This window comes from Enhydra lutris, unplaced genomic scaffold (assembly GCF_002288905.1).
Source record: "Enhydra lutris kenyoni isolate GAN:26980312 unplaced genomic scaffold, ASM228890v2 scaffoldscaffold12, whole genome shotgun sequence".
Lineage (NCBI taxonomy): Eukaryota > Metazoa > Chordata > Mammalia > Carnivora > Mustelidae > Enhydra > Enhydra lutris.
The window spans coordinates 65,411,187-65,434,988 of NW_019154096.1; the positions used below are offsets into that span (position 1 = coordinate 65,411,187).

General features: G+C 39.6%; 1 protein-coding gene across 1 annotated transcript in view; it reads left to right on the top strand.

The window, feature by feature from the left end:
* Nucleotides 1-11,952: 11,952 nt before the first annotated feature.
* Nucleotides 11,953-23,802, top strand: part of LOC111145394 (TruB pseudouridine synthase family member 1) — a 53,453-nt gene continuing 41,603 nt past the window's right edge. The window contains exons 1-2 of the mRNA XM_022500271.1: nt 11,953-12,235; nt 18,690-18,788. Of these exons, the coding sequence (XP_022355979.1) occupies nt 11,953-12,235; nt 18,690-18,788 (382 nt within the window). The remainder of the gene's footprint in view (nt 12,236-18,689; nt 18,789-23,802) is intronic.

Genomic DNA, 23,802 nt, shown 5'->3' on the forward strand with positions numbered 1-23,802 from the left:
GTAATTTCTTCCTCAATTCTTAATTAGAGTATTACTACTTGAAAAATGAACATATTTTTATTGCACGTAGAATGATAATAAATCTTATAAATTTAAACCAGGAATCAAAGACCCACTGAATTAGGAGGAAATCAAAGGGCTATAAAATGTATCTCATCATTTTCCCCTGGGCAATCTGATTCTTCCTGTGTCAGCCTCTGTCTGCTTTCTTGTCCTGGTGGGCTGAAGGAGGCGGATATTCAAGATGAGGTATCACATTCTACATTCCTAATTATACAGATGGAATTTTGATGTTTACAAATGTTTAATGCACCGACGAAGAAAAGATCTTTTTTTTTTAAAAAAAAAACAAGATTTTATTCATTTGAGAGAGAGGGAGAAGGGAAGAGAGAGCAGGGGGGAGGGGCAGAGGGGAAAAAATCTTAAGCAGAGTCTGTGCTGAGCACAGAACCCAATGTGGGGCTCCATCCCATGACCCCTGAGATCATGACCTGAGCTGAAACCAAGAGTCAGACACTTAAACTGTGCCACCTGGCATCCTGAATAGACTTTTATGAAGGTCTTCGTTTGTTTATCAGCTTCAAGGACTTATCCTCTTGGATTTAGTCAGAAAGATTTATCCAAGTAAAGAATTGTTTTAAAAATCAAAATTAAAGGCAACTAAAGAACTTCCTAAGCTAAACATGGTGAAAATCAGAATTTCTTGTAGGAATGAAGATGAATTCTTTGGTGCCTGGGTAAGCTTATCTAATTTCCTTTACCTATCCCTGGAAATAAAAGAGAATCACTTCAGAGAAAAGAGGCCACTATCAATTCTATGCAGAGAAGTAAATACCATATTAGGTATTCTTACAGCACAGAGCATTGTAGTATTGCTGATAGATGAATATTTCATATTAGCTTCAGTAAAAACTAAAATCCTGGAAGTACCAAGTTAAGTACTTGAAACAATCACAGAAACGCTTTTTTTGTTAAGCGCAAGAAAAAAAGACATTGTGTTACATACTTCCAGGGAATACTGGAAATGGTGGTTCTTTCTTTGGAGGAATAAAATGTAGTTTCTCCAAAGACAATTTTTCCCCCACAAAAGAGGAGTGAAGAACAGGCTGTAGTCTTAAAATAAATCATCAAACACTAATACCCAGTTACAGGTTTTATTACTGTAATCACAAAAGGCCAAAGACTAATATCATTTCCTATAACAGCTGCGGCCAGTTAACAGCCATTTAGCAAAGACCACGTTCCAAGAACACACACCAAAATAATTGACGTCATCTGCTAAAAGAAATAGTACTCTGCAGTCTCCATCAGCAATCCTGAACCGTGGCAGTTATAAATAACCTCACTTAGCCCACACGGCTGGTTGCGTCTGAGATGTGAGCTCTGCTCCCCTAGATCAACCTTCGGAATAATGATACCCAACCTCAATGACACATTAGAAACCACTGACACACTTTCTTTGTATTTGTTCACCCAAAACTGCCAAGCCTGGCTCTTTCTGAAGCTGCGGATAATTTCTAGTTTTCAAGACGAAATCAGGTTATGTCCTCTCCGCCCCCCCCCCCAACGACCCCCACCAAGTAAGTAGGTGTGCTCCTAAGTCACTCTACCTCGTGCTCTGCATGCCTAGCACAATGCTGGGTACATGGGTCAGTGACACTGCGGATTAGTCAGAGTGGGTGTCCGATGCCAAATGAAGGATAGGGACCCTACTTTGAATCCTCATTGGCTCCAAACCAAGGAATTTATGTCTCATCCATTCCAGTTTCTGCAAGTTAGAATGAAACAGCTTCAGAAACTCATAAAAGGGAGAGAAATCTTGATCTACCCCTGCTGGCTGTACCCTTCTCGTTTGCTTTCTTTTTTCTTCCCTTCCTTCTTTCTTTCATACTTGTCTCCTCTTCCCCTTCCTTTCCATTGATGCCTGTAAACATTTCTTGTAGGGTATTGAGCTAGTTACTGAGGCATATACGAAGAAATGTGGGTTTTTTTGCCCACAACCTACTCAGAGGAGCTCCAAGTTTGGTGAGCTACGATTCATAACAATGATAACTCCATCTGTTGTACGTGGACGTCATTCCCACTGTGTTTTATGCATGGTGGTATTCAATCTTTGCAGCGATCTTGAAAGGAGGTCATTTGACAACCCCGTTTTACAGATAAGAAAAAGAGCTCAGAGTGGTTAATTAACTCGTCAAAGTTCGCACAGCTACGAAATGACCAATTTGGGATTGACAGACATTGAAGATACCTTTATGGGGTGCCATTTGCATACTATGTTGATTGGGAGTTTTGTTCTTTTTCCTACCTTGGTGGAGTATTTCAGGGAACAATACAAGGTTATAAGATTATCTCAGGGCTCTTCTGTGGGCAGAATATAGACATATAATTTGGTACTGGGATGAGACATCCTGGACAATTTATGTACCCAGGAATCAGAATTGGCTTATTCATGACTTCTAAGGAAAGTCATGCATTTAAGGAGTTGGTTATTGCAACTGGTGATAAAATACTGCTGCTGGCAGAAAATGTTATTTTATGAAAGCTTTTAAAAGAAATCTTTCCCCACACCCTGAATGATAATATATTTATGTTTTCAATTGCATGCGTCACTTCCTTATTTTCAGAGCTCTGTCCTGGCCATGAAAACATCTTCTGCTTATAGTGATACCTTAACTGAAGTTGATAGCGTTGATCTTCTGCTGGCTGGTGACACGCATGAACCCTTCACGGAAAAATCTGAGCTATGGCTTTGTTACATGTCTTCCCTGCCCCCAGAGACCAGCGGTGAGCGCACAGGATTGCTCTTTTATCTGTGACCAAGGAAGCTAACAGGATGACTCAGAGGCCAGGGGAAAACATGCTCTAGGGATTTCTTCTTTCAGACCGCTAAAATGGGAGGAAGATTAATGGCAGGCAGAGTCACACTGCAGATTATAATTCTCCCCAGGCAGGTTACAAAGGTGTACTGACAAAGGTGCTCTACGAGGTAGGGGAGATGAGGAAAGGAAAAGTCTTAGAGCTGCTTTCAAAGCCATTTATCAGAAAAGGAAGTATCTCTTAACAAAATGGCACCATATCTAAAAATTCTTACCTGGCATCCCTGTTATATGCCACAGTGTCAACTAAATATGCCTTCATAGTCATCAAAAAAAAAGAATTTATGCACTGGATATATGAAAATGTTAGATACATATGTTTAATAAAATTAGCTGGCCTGTTTTAAACACTGAAATGAAGGAAGGCTAGAATTTCATAGATGGGTGTGCACATCTACTTGATGAATTACATAGATTGGCAGCTTTATGAATCTTCTAAGTACCCTGGCTTTCGATAAAATATGGAATATTTATTGTATAATATAGATAGCAGGATCTCAATATTATTCCAAAAACTTTATAGGAGCGGGAGAGGGAGATGTTCCCCCGGAGTAGTTATTTATTACCAAAGATAAATTTGTTAGGGTATGATGGGGTTCAGAATATGCTAACCCCAAATATGGCACGTTGGCCCCTTGAATTTCTTAAGCTGAAGGAATTTGAGAAAATGGCAGGTGCAGAAAAGTCTCTCTGACCTTCCCCTACTCGTTCTCCTTTCCTGAAACTGGAGATAAATCTCCCATGTGGAAAGTGCCCTCCCTGAACCAAGAGGAAGGAAGACATTCTTGTCACCAGAGACAGGGAATTTGGGGCTGAGAAATCTGTACAAACAAACCTTCTTAAACGAACTCTTATCTTTCTAGCTATTGCTTCATTATTTACTACCTCTAGCCCAAATCCCTTTGTCTTGTCAATCTTTCACAAATTTACTGTTTCTTCGTCTAAAAGGTGTAAAAGCTTCCTGTTCTGGCCATTTCTTCAGACATTTCTTCTTTTGTGATGATCCCTCTGTACACATAAAAATTCAGTACACTGTGTAAGCTTTTTTCCTGTTACTTTGTGAGTTTAATTTTCAGATCCAGCCAGCAACCCTAAGAGGATCAAGGAAAACCTTTTCCTCCCCTACAGGAAGGATATAACCTTTAGCAGGATAAACTAAACTAAGTCAATTCAACCATTGACAAGGTGTCACGGGCAATTCACAAACGAGTTATGAACTAGGCTCCCATGTTACAGCTTAAGAAACAGATCAAAGCCCCGAAACATTGAGTATGATCTTAACTGTACTAAGAGGGAATTGCTTTCTTTCCTTTCAGAAATTTTGTAAAGGAGAAGTAAATTTTATTTTGGGGGAGAATGACTAGGGTGTTCATGGTTAATTAGTGTTTGTTCAAAGTAGAGGAGTAGAAGAGGAGGAAAAAAGAACATTTATTGTTGATAGGAGATCTGGATGCAGGTCAGAACTTATTCTTAAGGTTTCTACAATAAAGTTTATAGAGTAAAGAGGGTATAATATATAACATGTAATTCAATGTGAAATAGTAAAAACTAATTTTAGAATGTCATACTCAAGCTTCACTTGTTCTGAAATGTTTCTCCATACCTAAGACTAACCACAAGAATCAAGAAATTTTTGGAACCAGAGCATATCTGCATAATCGAGAAAGTAGGCAGATAGGCCCTTGGCTCCAAAAATGAGAACATATTTTTATTTTCTAACTTAGCCTAAACATTCAGATTTTTTAAAAAATTGTGGAATATATACCAAATCACAGATTAGGAGGAATGTATACAAACGTTCTCGAGGGAGCCCCACCTCTCCACCCCAAAAGTGGTTGTACATTTAAAAACCTGTAAAATATTTAAAAGGAAGATCATGATTTTCTAAATTCAATTAAGTAGTGATAGGAGACATTGAAGCCTTCAGGAGTTTTCAGATAACAAATGACAGTAGGGTAAATTCTTCTTCCTCTGCTAGCTTCTAAGCATAGTGTAGGCTACATAAGGGGCTCTTCATTCAACCTGTTAATGGGAAACATCCATCACCTTTGAGTCCAGCCTTAAAATGGTCCTCAAGTAGAGACCATTATTAAATGTTTAAAGAAAACTGAAGTCAAAGAATGACATTTCCCCAGCTTATGATAGCATAGATTAATCAATGAAGACAATTTGTACATTATCTTTGGAATGTGAATATAGAATGGTTTTAAATATTCCAAATCCTCAGAGCCTACTTAAAAACTGATAACTGATGATACTTTCTCCAAGCTGTTCATCAATGACCTCATTTGCAGCAGTGGTCACTATGAACGTTATTTTATGTGCCTGTCACAGTACAAATGTATGCTAAACATTTGTTGTACAAACGAATGAACAAATGAATGTTCGGCAACATAAAAACAATCAGAACTACTGTGTTACTTTGGCAGCAATAAAGATCACATTTGACAAATCCAAGAGTAGCTTATTCTACTGTGTTTGTAATTTACCAACTGTACACAATTACATGTATTTTGTTTACATTAGACTATAAACATTTATTAATGTCATTTGATACAAATTCAATATTTATAATTGTATATATTGGTTTAGTTTAAGAATGTACCTCAATAACATTGTATACATTGTAAGGAATCAATTATGTCCTTTGAATGAATGTTCTGAGAGCTCAGGAGTAATTACAGGGATCTTTTTATGGACCTAAAAAGCAAGGAAATGTCAAATACTTTTACTTTATACATTGTAAAATATTTCTATCATCTCCAGTCTTTCTGTATCATTTCCCCTCTCTTCCACCTCTTTGCCCTTAAAATTTTTCACATGTATTTAATCTAAACTGCTGTATTGGGGAGGTGGGGGCTTGTGGCTTCTCTTTGTGTATTACTGTGAAAATGTGCTTTTTTGATAGAGAGGTCCTGTGAGCCAGCTAATGCGTTGGCAGGTGAACTAGCTTTTACTGCCAAATGAGTCAGCTGAGATGGGAACATTAATTTATTTGAATGGACATGAATTGACAATGCCATAAAGAGGTATTGGTATAGCTTAATGGAACAAACTGTCAGGAAAATGTAGGTTGGGTACAATATGATTGGCAAGCATCAAGAATGTTTCCATGTTCACAAATATCTCCCTTTCCTAATCTGGACTGTTGTCTCTTGGATTCCTCCATTGAATTGCAAATACCCCAGGAGGAATGACACCTTCTGCTATCATCAGGTGTTAATATTAGATTAAAATTGCTGATATTCAGAAGTTTTGACCTACATAAGGAGTACTTCGATTTGATTCAAAATCATACCTTCTTAGGGATAGTTTATGAGATTACCTTGTTATTGAACTAAGAAGAGAGGATAAGAAATTTCTGAGACAGGGAAAGATTAAGAGTATGAAGTGTTGCCTTCATTGTTAAGTTGGCTGTGTTATCAGGACCCATGACACCCTCCTCATTCTAGACATAATGATTCCATTATTGCTTCCAAGATTCTGTCTTATATGGCTATTTTATATTCATGTAAATTTTATAGTGTACTCATGTAAGGCTCGATGTAGACTGAAATCCTCCAAACTTGTTCATTCTGGTTGATTCCAAACCAAGTTTTCTAGGACTTGGCCCTAAAAATTGGTTTTTAGGATCTAGAATTTAATGTTCATCTCTGTAAAAAATAATTGCAATTCAACTTAGTTCTCTAGCCTCTACAATCTGGTTAGTGTTTACTGAATACTGGTTAAGTTTATGGACTTTGGAGTCAGGCAAACCTGGATTTTACTTGTTGGTTGTTGTAACTTTGACAAGCTGCTTACTCATCTTGAACTTTAACTGACTCATCTTTGTATGCCACTCAGATTCCTCAGAGTCATTAGATTAGTTACATGTGCATTAGATGAATTGTTGTGTTAATTCTGCACATTCCAAAGAAAAGACTAGTCCTTGACTGGTTCCCAGGAGAGAACGTCTCACTCCTTAGCATATCTTGCCTGAAAAGAATGTTTTAGGATGCCCGAGGTTTTGGGTTACACTCTATCAGGTGGGCAATATAGTTTATGTGAACAAGATGACTTAGGGCAAATGTCTGTTCTTGTATGCCTGAGGTCCTGGACCACATGTTAATTTGTTTTCTGGAAGCTGGAGACTGAATGGCTAAGGTCAGTGATGCACATCCTGTATGCCTATGTGGCAGATCACCGACCCAAACCTTGGATGCCAAGGCAAGGGAGAGCTTCTCTGACCGACAACACTTCACACATGTTGTCACATTTTATGACTTGGAAAAGTAAGGACTGTCCTTGTGATCCCACTAGGAGATGATAACTGGAAGCTTGTGCCTGGTTTCTCTTGGTGCCTTCATCCTAAATGCCTTTTACTTTTGTTGATTTGGATCCATATCCTTTCACTGTAATAAATGGTGACCATAAGTATTATAGCTTTCTTGAATTCTCTAGACAGTCCATTCTGAGGTTGGTTTTAGGGGCCCCCACACATCTGTTTATGCTCTGCTAGCAATATATCCTGAGTCAAGTGCTCTAACCTCATTTAATTTCATTTTCTCACCAGTAAATGGGGACGATAATAATTATAGTAGCTACCTTGTCATGAAGTTTCGGGACCCAGCCTATACTTTATTTTCTCCACAAGCATTACTTGAGAGTTACTATAGAAATTCCAGGAAAATGTAAAGTGCCAGCACATAACGTATATATTTTTTCAACAAAAGTTCTCTTAAGCAGTCTCTTTTGCAAGTTCTCCTATCTTCCCTCTCCCCTGGTCCCAAGATACCATTTCTGGATTAGGAGATCTAACCTCAACTAGTGCAGAAATGTCTTTTTCCAAACTCAGGAGAATGGACCTCATTCTCCTCTTATCAGTGACTGACTATGCCCATTTTCATCCCCAAATCATCTCCTTGATGGAGAAGTCAGGCCAAAATAGGAGCTTTGCTTGAGCTTTTTCACCTGATTGGCCTCAAGCAGTAAACTGATCTTTCTTGGTCATCTTTAATAGTTCAGTTTTGTTTTCTTTTAATGTCTCTGGAATTTTTTCTTTTTTTTTCCTATCCCCAAACCTTTTAGACTTTAACTTTTCCTTCCTACATGTTTGTGATATTATCTATGCCTCCTTTAAAAATTTTTTTGGCTTAATTAAAAATTTTACATTATTGCCACTATTTTTCCTTAATTATGAAACTTATGATCAAAATTAAAACATTAAAAATATTTATACCTTAGAAAATAAAACTCTTTTAGAAGTCGAACTCTCAAGAAACCACAGATGTGTTTCCTTTAAATAACCTGGTTCACAGCAGAGGTTCTTATGTAACCACTGGCTTCTGTAATTACCTTCCCTATGAGGATAATTTCCTTCTCTATTAAGATAATTTGAAATGGCGGGGACAGAAGATTTTTTTGGTGGGGGAGAGTTTTTTAGGTCTCTCAAATTTCATGTAATGAAACATGCCCATCTGTTCTCTGAACTTTAAAAAAAAATATATGCCTTTCTCAAGGTCATGGTAGAGATTTGAGAATCTCCAGCATTCTCTTCTTCATTGTCAGGAACACCCTTTTGTGCTCCAGTTTTAAAATGAGGGTCTTACATTATATGGTTTAGATGTTCACATCAAGCACTATTTTCTTTTTAAATTTAATTTAATTTACTTATTTGAGAGAGAGACAGAGAGAGAGAACATGCATGAGTGTGAGGCAGAGGGAGAAGGAGAAGCTGACCTCCCGCTGAGCAGGGGGTCCAGACCAGGGCTGCATCCGAGGACCTCAGATCATGACCTGAGCTGAAGGTAGAAGCTTAACCGACTGAGCCACCCAGGCACCCCCAAGCACTATTTTCTATGCTTCTACTGTCTATAGGAAGTTGTACAGATGAGCAACAATTGGAGAAGACTTTATAAAGAACAGTTTTCCCAGGCATATATGCCTATGGCAAGGATCAAAGAAGTGCCCCAAGAATGCCTCCGTTGTGGAGACTGCGACAGGTTTGGCATCAAACCCAAGAGGATTATCAATTTTTAGGTCTCATTAATTAACAATCCTGGAGGCGACTGGGTAGCTGAGGGCAGCACGGAAGCTGGTCTAGAAAGTTGGCGTTTTTTTATATAGCATGAAGTGATCATATTCTCTCTTTACACCAGTTCTGTACACACACAGAAATGGAAACAAAAGCATTGAGGCTGCACTTGGAAGATACCTCATTATTTTATGTATTCAGCACTCTGCTTTTCTGGAAACTGTCATTAATTGCCCTATATTTACATGGTTTCTGCTGGAGTGGCCATGTTTATTGATTCAGTTATTCAACAACTGTTTATTGGGTGCTATGTGTGACACTCTTCCAGACCCTGGAGACATAGCCATGAATAAGATATACAAAAAATTTCTTATGGAGCTTGCATTCTGATGGGGGGAAATAAGACATGAAATGAAATAAGTAAATATTTGGTATGTCACATAAAACGTGCTATGGAGAAAAATCAAGCAAGAAAGTGAAAAAAGATGAAGGGACAAAGTGAGAGAAGTCCTATGTTCTGTAGGTGGCCAAGACAGACTTCATCCAGGATATTTTTGGAGTTAGATCAAAACAGGATGGTTTAAACCCAGACTGTGGAATGAGGAGTAGGGGAAAAAAAAAAGCCTGTTAGAAGCAAAAGAGAAGCATGAATACGCAAGAGAGTAGCAGAAAAAGAGAATGTGGGTGGAGAGAGAGAGAGCCTGAGAGAGAACTTCTCAGGTTCTACATAACATTCCAGTATACATCTGATAAATCCTTTTATAAAAATCCTTCTTCCATTTAAACTGGATCAGTTTCTGTCACTCCCAACCAAAGAATCCTAACTCATACACATAATAAGTAAGATAACTTGTAAATTCAAGGCTTGCTTTATGTGGGAGATGTTGGTTACCTCAGAAAATTGGAGCTCGATGCTTCTGATGCCAAGAGTACAGATTTGGTAGCAGAGTAGAATGAATTTTGCTGTTCCCTAGCATTCCAGAAATAAAATGTGCAAGAAATATCCATTTTTCTGGAGCTTTTTCAAATTTTTATTTATATCTAGTTAGTTGACGTATGTGGTAAAATCGGTGGCAGGTGTAGGATTTAGTGATTTTTCACTTCCATGAGATACCCAGGGCTCTTCTGTTTTTCTTTTAATCGAATTAACTCTGACTCTGCACTGGCACTGTGGAAAACTCAAATTGGAAGCATTATATTTCACCTCTATTTCTGTTCTCCCACTGCTCCCTCCATCCTGGAGTCACAAAATAATTAGGGAAGCTTACTGATGTCTAGACCCCTGGGGAAAGGCTCTCTAATCTCCAAGTTGCTATTGTTCAATCCTGCTTTAAACTTTCTCTTAAAGTCCCTGGCTCTCTGCTTCTCACCAAGAGGAGAGCACAGAAATCTGTACTGAGGCTAAAGGATGCTTTCCTTCATAGGGTGCACTCCTCCCTTCTGAAGTTGTGTCACCTTCCTGGAAAAGGAAAAATCTTGAAGCAGGCTCCAGTATCCACTCAGGTAACCATGGGACCTGCAAATCATTCACTTTCTCTCTTTATTCTCAAAATAATTCTATTCTCTTCTGGCATCCCACACACTCCCATACACAATATTTTCATTTAGCTTAGACTTTTAGAATAGACGATAAGAGTTCGTGACTTCCACTTCCAATTCAGCTTCCCACCTTGCAAAAACTCCCCAAAGATTTTTTTTTGGTCTTTCTTATTATGCTCTAATATACATAACATAAAATTTTCAATTTTAACCATTTTTAAGTGTATGTGTCTGTGGCATTAAGTACATTTACATTGTTGTGTACCCTAAAGATTTAATGAGAATCTGGCGATCTGACTGAAATGGGGAAGGATGAAAATATAGAAATAAATTCTATATTTGAAACATTGCTCATTTGAAACATCATGTATTTGTTGAATGAATGGGGCAAGTTCCATAATTCATAGTTTTGAGCAGCAGAAAGGCATCAGCAGTATAGTAGGTTTTAAAGTGCAAGAGGATGATGAGGAGAAAGCTTGGCTGTAAGGAAACTTGGTGAAACAATGAAGACAAACTTTACCTGTCTCACTCATAACATCATTTAATATATCTGAAGCGAAGTAAAATGAAGACTTTTTCTCCACTATGCCTTGTGCCAGGATCAGAACAATGTTCCTGAATGTTGATGGGGGCATAAATAACTTCCACAGAGAAAGTCTCAAATCAAAAGCAAAGTTTAATATTATGAATTGCAATAATGCTTTTTGGTATCTAAGCAATGGTTTACTAAGGGATGCAATCCACAGAAGAGTTAGTATTAAAAAATTTTTTTTAAGTATTAAAAATCTTAAACTTATTAAGAATTACAGTTGGGGTCGTAGGGCGTGGGGTGGACAGGAACGAATTCAAAATACGCTCAAGTGATTTACATTGGCTTTGCTTACAAGTTTCTTTTGGGAATTTGAAGAACTTGTGTCCATTTATTCATTCCGAAATATTTAGTTAAGCGCCTACTATGTGTGAGGCACTGGGATACAGCAGTGAACAGGTAGTTTCCTTTATTTAAAGAGCCTACATTTAGGTGTACTGGAATTCTGAGTCGTGAATCCAAGGGCACGATAAATCGAATGATGCAGTGAACCGAGGAACCACGATTCTTCAAAAACCTCAGCAAAATCGGTATTTTAAATTTTCTATTTTTGGAAGCTGGATCCTCTTAGTTCCGGAAAGGGGGGAGGGTGGGCAGGTGGGATGTAAAGAGATTGCCCGTCGAATATATACACAGATTTCGTGTTTGGGTTCAGCAGTTTAGGACTGGAATTCCAAATTACACCTGCAGTACAGAACTAACCCGACCTAAGAGGCAGACAGGATTACAGAAGAAGCACTAATTTATCAGAGCCCCCAGACGGTACAGCCATCTCAGCCTACAGTAGAAGGCCATGAACTACAACTCCCAAACGCCCTTGCCACCGCCAGCCCGACTTCGAAGTATGGGAAAGATGGAGGGACGCCGGGCGCTCTCCTGTTGCGTCATTAGAGTGCGACTCCAGATACAAAACAGGTCTGGGCTACAAAAGTATGGCAGCTGCTGAGGCGGCGGTGGTATCGTCGTCGTCTTTGGAAACAGACAGAGCCCTGGTCCCTGAAACTGCCGGAACAGCCGCAGCAACGGCCGCCCCACCAGCGACGGCTGCAGCTGCGGCCGTTGCAACCGCTGCCAGAACCGGATCCGAAGCCAGGGTCTCCAAGGCCGCTTTGGCTACTAAGCTGCTGTCCCTGAGCGGCGTGTTCGCCGTGCACAAGCCCAAAGGGCCCACTTCAGCCGAGCTGCTGAATCGGCTGAAGGAGAAGCTGCTAGCAGGTACTGCAGCCCGGGTGGGGACCAGGCTGAGGCGGTCGCCGCGAGAGCGGAAGCCGCAGAGAGCCAATGGGCTTTTTTGCGCGCCGGTGGCTCGAGAAGTAAAAGGAGGGGAAAGGGAGGATGACCACTGAATTAGCTCTGGACAGAAATCTGGGGCATCTCGGGCTTGGACTTGCCCTGACGTGAACTCCTGTAGCCTAGTTGACAGTTTTCGTCTCCAGGGAAGAACAAAACACAAAACCCCCACACTTAACACAAATAAACCCCTTCCCTTGGGCAGACAAACTAATATTCTGTAATTTGATCGCCCAGGAGACTTTTGTTTGGCTCACGTTGATAAACCCCTCCTAAAGGACGCACTGGCTCTCTACCCCCAAAGTTGAAGTCTTAAAAATAGTTTGGGGATGCAGATATTACTTGATTAACCAAGACTTTAATGCCCTGGTTTTCACAGAGTGGGCATAGGAATTATTTAGAGTTCCTTGTACAAATACAGATCCCGGATCTCTGCCCTCCCAGAGATTGTGATTTTGAGGTTCTGAGGTATTTTTTAGGAAACCTTTTAAAACTATTCCTCCAGGTGGTTCTGGTGTAAGTGGCCTTTGGACGACATTTTGAGGAACACTAAGTATAATTTAAGAGCATTCTTTTTTGGGAGCATATTAGAAGAGCCTGGAGGATATCTCAGTTCATCTTCCCAGTAGATTATTTCGGACGGTGACATCAAGGAACCTTAGATTTATTGGACACCTACAATAAGCCAGATGTAGTTTATAGAGACGGGAAGATGAAAAATCCTGTCTTTTCTCTTAACTGAGCTCATAGCATAGACATTTCTGCAGACTTTGATGATAAAACTATTTAGCTGTGTATTCAGGGCTCTCCTGAATTTGACCCTGGCCTGTCTTTCCATTAAAAATACAGTACAGGAACTTTTCTCCTCCCCCTCCCCCTCCCCCTCCCCCTCCCCCTCCCCCTTCTTCTTTTTAAGATTTATTTAGTTTAGAGGGAGAGAGAGCGCACAGGCAGGGCGAAGAGGCAGAAGGAGAGGGAGAGACTCTCAAGCAGACTACCCCACTGAGCATGGAGCCCAAAGAGGGGGGCTTGATTATATAAACCTGAGATCATGACCTGAGTCCAAATCAGGAGTTAGTTGCTTAACTGACTGAGCCACCCAGGTGCTGCAGGAACTTTCTTTTTAACATTGTTTAGTGTGTCTTGGCAAACTTTATTATACTTTTTTAAAATGCAAAAACAAATAATTCTGCCGGGAATTTGTTAATTAAAATTGACACAATATGGATTCAAATGTTTAATGGCATTAATGTTTAATACGTACACTCTTGTAGATGTTTAATCCCAGTGTTATATCTACTCATTCTTTTTTATACTTCCCTTATACTTTGTTGCCTGTAAGAATGGGGCATATAGGGATGTTGAAGGAAGGAATTGCATTAAGAACAAGCTTCGTGGTGTCGTTTGTGTGTAGTTGTTTCCTACACACAATTGCTTTCATTGGGCCTGATTTATTACCTGAACTATGGTTTTTTGTGATTCTCAAGGTAATGATTACCATTCTTCCTCTCAGACAGGTTTCTGATGGAATCAAAGCCATATCCTGGCCTTCTGGTTAATCTGCCTCCAAGAGTCCAAGAGTTGAAGTTTCTTGTTGAAACTTGGTTAAAACATTGTTTCAAGACTCTTGCTAGCCATCTTCTAGAAGCCCCTTGCTCAGATGTAGATATTCTCATTACTCCATTTCTGTATTGCTTTGATTGATCTAATTCTATATTTCTGTTAGCTAGACCATGCTACCTGAGAGGGTTCTAAAAGATACACATTTCAAGGCAGCACGTTCTGTTGCCGGCCAGGTTTGACACCCACTGATTCAGGCCACCGTTAATGGCCATAGCCTCTATTAACACTTCTGGCCTTTCCCTGTATTGATTCATGTTATACTGAAATCCTTGCTCTTCTTTGTCTTCTATCTGAATCCTTCAAGGCCCAAAACATCAGAATTTTATAGCTAGAAAAGACCTTAAGAGATATTCTTCCATCAATGTTACCAATAGGATGAATCAAATTCCAATATAGTAGATGGGCATGTCTTCGAACTTGAAAGGGGTAAATTTGGACGCAAAGGAAAGAAGCAGGTTTGTGGGCCTTCGTATTCTAAGGAGTGTCAGGTTGAAAAATACAGAGAGTTCTCCAGAAGTTTTCTATAAATTTATGGATGAGAGGCCCATAATGAATTAAAAGTGAAAGGTGAAAGGTTTGAAGCTTGGGCCTATTCTTACAGGTTTGTGTTAAAGCAGGCTGATTCCATGTAATCAGAGAGTGCCATGAGGACTGTGTTCCAGACAGATGGTGTTCTGTAATTATGCAGTCAGGCAAGGCAACCCAGCATATCATTTTGGACATCTATTCTGGCTTCTCCATTATTGCTCTGCTTTCCTTCTTTTCTCTGTCCTCTCTTTTCGTTTCTTTTGCTCTATTTTTTATCTTCACCATGTCAGTGGTTATAAGGGAAGTTTGATGGGCTTGGGAGATGTAGATCAATACAGCTGTTCTTTCCCTTCTCAGTTGAAGTTCAGTAGCCAATGTTCTGTCTGTGTATTGATATATATATATAACAATTATAATGATAGTAATAATAATAACTTATTGTCAGAGTGCCATGTAGTTTCCAAAGCACTTTCAGATAACATTATTTCAATTTATCTTTATAATAGGAAGATGAGATGGCCCAGGTTGATGTTTTCTTTTTTTAAATCTAAATGCTTCAGAGTTTGAGACAATTTAACTGGTACCTACTTCCCACATAACCCCCCCCCACCTTTTTTTAAATTATCATATAATTTATTATTTGTTTCAGGGGTACAGGTCTGTGATTCATCGGTCTTACACAATTCACAGTGCTCACCATAGCACATACTTTCCCCAGTGTCCATCATCCAGCCAATCCATTCCTCTGCCTCCACTCTAGCAACCCTCAGTTTGTTTCCTGAGATTAAGAGTCTCTTACGGTTTGTTTCCCTCTCTGGTTTCTTATTGTTTCATTTTTTCCTCTCTTCCCCTATGATCCTCTGCCTTGTTTCTCAAACTCCACACATCAGTGAGATCATATGATAATTGTCTTTCTCTGATTGACTTATTTCGCTTAGCATAAACCCTCTAGTTCTATTCATGTCATTGCAGATGGCAAGATTTCATTTTTGATGGCTGCATAATATTCCTATGTGTGTGTGTGTGTGTGTGTGTGTGTGTGTGTATAGGTATATATATATATACCACATCTTCTTTATCCATTCATTTGTTGATGGACATCTAGGCTCTTTCCATAGTTTGGCTATTGTGGACACTGCTGCTATAAACATTGGAGTGCACGTGCCCCTTCGGATCACTACATTTGTATCTTTGGGGTAAATACCCAGTAGTGCAAATGCTAAGTCATAGGGTAGCTCTATTTTCAACTTTTGAGGAACCCCCATGCTGTTTTCCAGAGTGGCTGCACCAGCTTGCATTCCTACCAACTGTGTAGGACAGCTTGTCTTTCTCCACATCCTCGCCAACATCTATCTGTCATTTCCTGACTTGTTAATTTTGCCATCCTGACTGGTGTGAGTTGATATCTCACTGTGGTTTTGATTTGTATTTCCCTGATGCCATGTGATGTTGAGCACTTTTTCATGTGTCTGTTAGCCATTTGGATGTCTTTAAAGAAATGTCTGTTCATGTCTTCTGCCCATTTTTTGATTGGATTATTTGTTCTTTGGGTGTTGAGTTTGATCAGTTCTTTATAGATTTTAGATACTAGCCCTTTGTCTGATATGTCATTTGCAAATACCTTCTCCCATTCTTTCGGTTTTCTTTTGGTTTTGTCGACTGTTTCCTTTGCTGTGCAAAAGCTATTTTTTTTTTAATTTTTAAATTTTTTATAAGCATATAATGTGTTTTTTACCCAGGGGTACAGGTCTGTGAATCGCCAGGTTTACACATTTCACAGCACTCACCATAGCACATACCCTCCCCAATGTCCATAACCCCACCACCCTCTCCCGACCCCCCACCCCCCAGCAATCCTCAGCCTGTTTTGTGAGATTAAGAGTCACTTATGGTTTGTCTCCCTCCCGATCCCATCTTCTTTCATTTTTTTCTTTTCCTACCCCCCAAACCCCCACGTTGCATCTCCACTTCCTCATATCAGGGAGATCATATGATAATTGTCTTTCTCCGATTGACTTATTTCGCTAAGCATAATACCTTCTAGTTCCATCCACATCGTCACAAATGGCAAGATTTCATTTCTTTTGATGGCTGCATAGTATTCCATTTTGTGTGTGTGTGTGTGTGTGTGTGTGTGTGTGTGTGTGTGTGTATACCACATCTTTTTTATCCATTCATCTGTTGATGGACATTTAGGTTCTTTCCATAGTTTGGCTATTGTGGACATTGCTGCTATAAACATTTAGGTGCATGTGCCCCTTCGGAGCACCACGTTTGTATCTTTAGGGTATATACCCAGTAGTGCAATCGCTGAGTCATAGGGTAGCTCTATTTTCAGCTTTTTGAGGAACCTCCATGCTGTTTTCTGGAGTGGTTGCACCAGCTTGCATTCCCACCAACAGTGTAGGAACATTCCCCTTTCTCCGCATCCTTGCCAGCATCTGTCATTTCCTGACTTGTTAATTTTAGCCATTCTGACGGGTGTGAGGTGATATCTCATTGTGGTTTTGATTTGTATTTCCCTGATGCCGAGTGATATGGAGCACTTTTTCATGTGTCTGTTGGCCATCTGGATGTCTTCTTTGCAGAAATGTCTGTTCATGTCTTCTGCCCATTTCTTGATTGGATTATTTGTTCTATGGGTGTTGAGTTTGCTAAGTTCTTTATAGATTTTGGACACTAGCCCTTTATCTGATATGTCGTTTGCAAATATCTTTTCCTATTCTGTCAGTTGTCTTTTGGTTTTGTTGACTGTTTCCTTTGCTGTGCAAAAGCTTTTGATCTTGATAAAATCCCAATAGTTCATTTTTGCCCTTGCTTCCCTTGCCTTTGGTGATGTTCCTAGGAAGATGTTGCTGTGGCTGAGGTCGAAGAGGTTGCTGCCTGTGTTCTCCTCAAGGATTTTGATGGATTCCTTTCTCACATTGAGGTCCTTCATCCATTTTGAGTCTATTTTCGTGTGTGGTGTAAAGAAATGATCCAATTTCATTTTTCTGCATGTGGCTGTCCAATTTTCCCAACACCATTTATTGAAGAGGCTGTCTTTTTTCCATTGGACATTCTTTCTGCTTTGTCAAAGATTAGTTGACCATAGAGTTGACGGTCTATTTCTGGGCTCTCTATTCCATTCCACTGATCTATGTGTCTGTTTTTGTGCCAGTACCATACTGTCTTGATGATGACAGCTTTGTAGTAGTGTTTGAAGTCTGGAATTGTGATGCCTCCAGCTTTGCTTTTCTTTTTCAACATTTCTCTGACTATTCAGGGTCTTTTCTGGTTCCAAATTTTAGGATTATTTGTTCCATTTCTGTGAAAAAGTTGATGGTATTTTGATAGGGATTGCATTAAATGTGTAGATTGCTCTAGGTAGCATAGACATTTTCAATATTTGTTCTTCCAATCCATGAGCATGGAACGTTTTTCCATTTCTTTGTGTCTTCCTTAGTTTCTTTCATGAGTACTTTGTAGTTTTCCGAGTACAGATTGTCTTTTTGGTTAGGTTTATTCCTAGGTATCCTATGGTTTTGGGTGCAATTGTAAATGGGATTGACTCCTTCATTTCTCTTTCTTCTATCTTCTTGTTGGTATATAGAAATGCAAATGATTTCTGTGCACTGATTTTATAGACTGCCACTTTACTGAATTCCTGTATGAGCTCTAGCAGTTTTGGGCCCACATAACCTTTTGTTAAGATTAGCTTCTTGAAGGAATTGAGGGTTTTGATTTGGAGAGAAGGGCAACAAAAATAGATACTTTGGGAACTTAGTGTTCTTAGAAGTAGCCCTTTGAAAGGTATTCCCGACATTAGGTAGCTGGGGGTACCAGCAAAGAATGCCAGGAAACGAGAGAATTAGAAATGAAATCAAGAACTTCTAAAACCACCTGCCTATATAAAAACTGACTTCTTTTCATCATTTAAGAGCCCACTACTGGGAATTTATTATGTTTTTCAGGGTTAGCCTGGATATTTGCTCACATTAAAAAAATATTTCTAGAAAGTGAATTCTAGTTTCTACACAACTAATTTTGTAATACTATTTCTTCATAATTTAGGGAGTGTCTGTACATTTTTAAGTCTGTTCTTTGCTAATAGTGTTATCATCTCAATCTGTTAAGTTTGTACAATCCTTTTTGTTTTGAATACTCCATCCATCTTTCCCCCATATTTATGGAGCTCTTACTTCGTTTGTCTTTCTAATTGCCATTTCTCATCCAATTACTCTCATAGAAGCTGGAATGCCTTCTCCAGAATGGACCAAAAGGAAAAAGCAAACTTTGAAAATTGGACATGGAGGCACGCTCGACAGTGCAGCCCGAGGAGTTCTGGGTAAGAGATACGAATGGAAGTTTGATATAACTACCACTTATTATAGAAAGAAATACTGACTGAGAACAGATAAAGCCAGGCCATTTTCAGTCTTTGGAGTATTTCAGATCTACTGGATTTATAATGCCATCTTTTAAAGAAGCCCTTAAAAGGTACAAGCTATACAAAGCTATTAGAAATAGCCACTTTTGTGTGGGGATGGGACTTTAAGATAAGATTTGCATCTGTGAAGCAAAGCGTTAACTTAGCGGGCCTGAAATTGCTGTTTAGAAAGGGCTGCCTGCAAGTCTTGCCCTTAGCAGGCATCCGGGAACTTGGGTTCTGAGAGTATTCCCACCCCTCCTGTTCAGTGAGCGCGGCTTGCCGTGTGCCTCAGCTGTTGGTGTGAACAGTGTGGTGTGTGCCGAACACCTGCTTTCCTTTTAGGAGTCTGGAATTTTGTCCTAGCACTTGTGCAGGTGTGTCTGGGTAACTGTCCTCATTCTCTCCAATTAAGAACTTTGGGTTCTGAGTTTCTAATAGGCTTTTCCGAGTAGGAACATTGCACGCGCTTTTTATATGTTGGAGAAAGGAGTAAGCTCAAGGGTCCTCTGTCACAGGAGGAAGAGAGAATAAGGAAACCTGTGTATGGATTTCTCCAGTGTCTTTTTCCCTTTTTGATCCTACAGTGTAATGGTACTATGTCACTGTAGTGAGTCTTAGCCATGTATGAATCTTCCAGTGTGGAGTGTCCTGTTGGGGATTCTAACAAAGTATTTGGCTTTTTTTTTTTTTTTTGTGCTTATCTCAGATTTTATCTCTGAGGATCAGCTCTTTTGAGAACGTGGGGCTTATGGTTCCTGAGAGGAAGTCACACTTTCTGTTGGAGATATAGTGAACATTATTGCTTATGGAGGCAGATTGGTGGAATTGATTGACAGGAGAAAAATCACTTATCCCTTTCCCTTTTTACTCTTTTTTTTTTTTTTAATGCCTCTAGTAGAGGCATAAAAAGTTTACAGACTGCTAAAGTGTGTGTCCACAGGCTAGACTATGTTTTACAAACTTTTGGTATAAGTCTATCCATTGTCACAGAAATACATATGTTGGGATTCCTGTTTCCACATCTTAGAAACAGAGTTCTGTAGGACAATACTTACTTTTTTACATGGTCTGGTGTTTTGTATTTTATTCTATTTCATTTTCCTTTTAAATGTTGATAATCCACTAAATTGATTTCATGATGCACTAATGGGTTGTGATTCACAGTTTATAAAATACTCTGCTATGGTGTCCAGTCCATTTTATTGGAGCCAAAAAATTAGGTACAAACAGCAAACCTGATCTAAGCTATCCAAAGGAAATGAATGTTTATTTAGAAAAGGATAAAGTTTTTGTGAAGAAAATTCCATTTTTTAAGAAAGTTAGAAACAATATATGATTTTGCATTTAAAAAAATTACAGTTTTTATTTAATTCATTTGGAAAAATATCTTTACTGAGGGTGTAAGTAGATTTAAAAAAACACAAGGAAATCCATTTTCCTGAGTTCGAGAACTTGAATAGGCAAATCTGACCACTTAAAGTTACTGTTTTTTACCGTAACTAATGATAATCATTTAATGAGCAGTGTATTATGTGTGAAGTCTTCAGCTTGGGGCATACATAAGTTATATACTTTAGCCCTTGTAAGGTTGGTGTTATGATTCCTCATTTTACAGAAGAAGAAATGAAGACCCTGAGAGAGAGTGCATTTTCATAGTTTGTGGCAGAGTCAGGATTCTGAGCCAGATCTGCTCAGTTCCAAAGCTTCTGCCCTAACCTGGCATGGCAGATACTTGGGCCTCCTGTTCTCCTGCTACGCCCATTGCAGGGTTACCTAGCAGTCACAGTGTTCTTTGCAGCTGGTCCTAAAAGTGGCTTCACGGTTTTTATCAGTTCAGCACTCCTTGAGTTGAAGGCTATTCATTGTAACCATTCTGTTCTACTGTTTTCCAAGGCACAGCACCTAAAATGTGAGAAGAGACATGATGAAGTCTGCTGTTTATTTATGAATAGACCAACTGTATTAGTTTCTGGTGGTTTTTACTCATTTGTATGCAGAAAATAGTGATATTCAAGGCAGTGAATAAATAAGTTTATTTTTCACCCTAAAGCTAAGGGATCTTGTTGAAATTTCCATTTTAATATTATGAAAGGCTGGCATTTGGCTAAGATTTGTATGAATGGAAGAAATTGTATTGGAAATAATTTCCTATTTGGAGGCTTAATTTATATTTGATCATCCAGGAACTTTTATGATGATATAATCCATGCATGTATCAAATTGATTAATTTTATTCTAATACCTGTATTTCCCAATGAGGAATAAAAAAAAAAAAAGTAGGCATTTAGTCACAGAATAAAGGGTATTCATTGTTTAAATTAGCAATTCTGGAGACTTAGAAGTTGATTTTTGTTGTGTGGTGGAATAAACACTGGTTCTAACCATCATGAGTTTGTGAACTAGCTGCTTTGTTTACTAAGTGAACACAGCCTGGGAAAAATCTGTAACCTCTCTAAGTCTCCATTTGTTTAATCTCTTGAAAGGGGTAAGTAACATCTACCATAATTTTCAGTAGATTTATTGGAATATCATATGAAATATCTATAACCTATGGATATATGCTATACTATGTCAAGTGCTTTATAAAGGTCTTTTTTTTTTCCCCATAAAACTGGACCTGTGTGAAAAAATACACTTTTACTTTCAACATGTAGACTGTTTTTGCTGGGCTTTTTTTTCCCTTTGTAATATTAATGGTACAGATTTAAGAATTAATTTATAGGGGCGCCTGGGTGGCTCAGTGGGTTAAGCCTCTGCCATTGGCTCAGGTCATGATCCCAGGGTCCTGGGATCGAGCCCCGCATCGGGCTCTCTGCTCGGCAGGGAGCCTGCTTCCCCCCTCTTTCTCTGCCTGCTTCTCTGCCTACTTGTGATCTCTCTCTCTCTCTGTGTGTCAAATAAATAAATAAAATCTTAAAAAAAAAAAAAGAATTAATTTATAATATAAGATATAATCTGAAATTTGGGTTTATAATTCTACTAACCTATATTATATATAATATATATGACTTATATAATTCTATAAAGGGGACTTGCAAGATTCTTAAAAATCTTGTGGTAAGTAGAATAATGGCCCCTTAAATATGCCTGTCATAACCTCCAGAATCTAAGAATGTTCTATCACAATCTATGTTAAGTTTTATCACAAGGGGGAATTGAGGTTGCTAATGAGCTGCTAAAGAGATTATCTTGGAAGATGCAGGTGGATCCAGTTAATCACAAGGGTCTTTAAAAGTGGAAGAGGAGCCAGAAGAGAGAGATGTGGACGCAGTGGTTGGAGTGATGTGATTACTGGCTTTTAATGAGGAAGTGAGTCACTGAGCCAAGGAATGTCGGCCCCCAAGCCCTCCATGTTAGAAAAGGCAAGGAACCTCCTATAGGAAGGCTCTAGAGAGATTCTTCCATAGGGCCTTCAGAAAAGACTGCAGCCATGTAGACACCCTGGTTTTTAGCTTAGTAAAACTCATTTCAGACTTCTGATCTCCAGAACTATAGGATAATGAGTTTGTTAAACTACTAAGTTGGTAATTTGTTACAGCAGCAATAGGAAACGAATACATCCATTTCTTATAAATCACCTGAAATGGATTCTCAGTTTCTGTCACTTTCAAAATTATTATTTTGGGGGGACGCCTGGGTGGCTTAGTAGGTTAAATGTCTGCCTTCAGTCCAGGTCATGATCCCAGGATCCTGGGAGCCAGTCCTTGCTCAGTAGGGAGCCTGCTTCTCTTTCTGCCTGCCACTCGCCTTGCTTGTGCTCTCTCTGTGACGAATAAGTAAACTCCTTTTAAAAAAATTACATTTTTTTAAACTTCAGAGTTTATGAAATTACTGAAAAATATTAGAAAATATAAAAAAACAATAGAGGTAAAAATTATTTTCCACCTTCAGCAATAGTCACCGACATTTTTGCTATATTTTCTCCTAGCTTTATATCTATGCAAAATTTTTAAATTGAGGGAGAGGAGTCAAGATGGCGGAGAAGTAGCAGGCTGAGACTACTTCAGGTAGCGGGAGATCAGCTAGATAGCTTATCTAAAGATTGCAAACACCTACAAATCCAACGGGAGATCGAAGAGAAGAAGAACAGCAACTCTAGAAACAGAAAATCAACCACTTTCTGAAAGGTAGGATGGGCGGAGAAGTGAATCCAAAGTGACGGGAAGATAGACCGCGGGGGAGGGGCCGGCTCCCGGCAAGCGGCGGAGCAACGGAGCACAAAATCGGGACTTTTAAAAGTCTGTTCCGCTGAGGGACATCGCTCCAGAGGCTTAACCGGGGTGAAGCCCACGCGGGGTCAGCGTGGCCTCAGGTCCTGCAGGGTCACAGAAGGATCGGGGGTGTCTGAGTGTCGCAGAGCTTACAGGTATTAGAACGGGGAAGCCGGCTACAGAGACAGAGCCGAGGAGTGAGCTCTAAGCTCGGGGTTACCTTGAACCGGTCTCAGGCTCGGTCAGCTCGGAGCGCGGCCGGAGGCAGGGTGACGGGAGTAATTGGGCGCTGTTCTCTGAGGGCGCACTGAGGAGTGGGGCCCCGGGCTCTCGGCTCCTCCAGGCCGGAGACCGGGAGGCCGCCATCTTCATTCCCGCCCTCCGGACTCTACGGAAAGCGCTCAGGGAACAAAAGCTCCCGAAAGCAAACCCGAGCGGATTACTCAGCCTGGCCCCCGGGTAAGGGCGGTGCAACTCCACCCCGGGCAAAGACACTTGAGAATCACTACAACAGGCCCCTCCCCCAGAAGATCAACAAGAAACCCAGCCAGGACCAAGTTCACCTACCAAGGAGTGCAGTTTTAATAGCAAGGAGAGCAGCGGAATTCCAGAGGAGGAGAAAGCAAAGCACGGAACTCATGGCTTTCTCCCCATGATTCTTTAGCCTTGCAGTTAATTTAATTTTTTTTTTCTTTTTCAATTTTTTTTTCTCTTCTTCT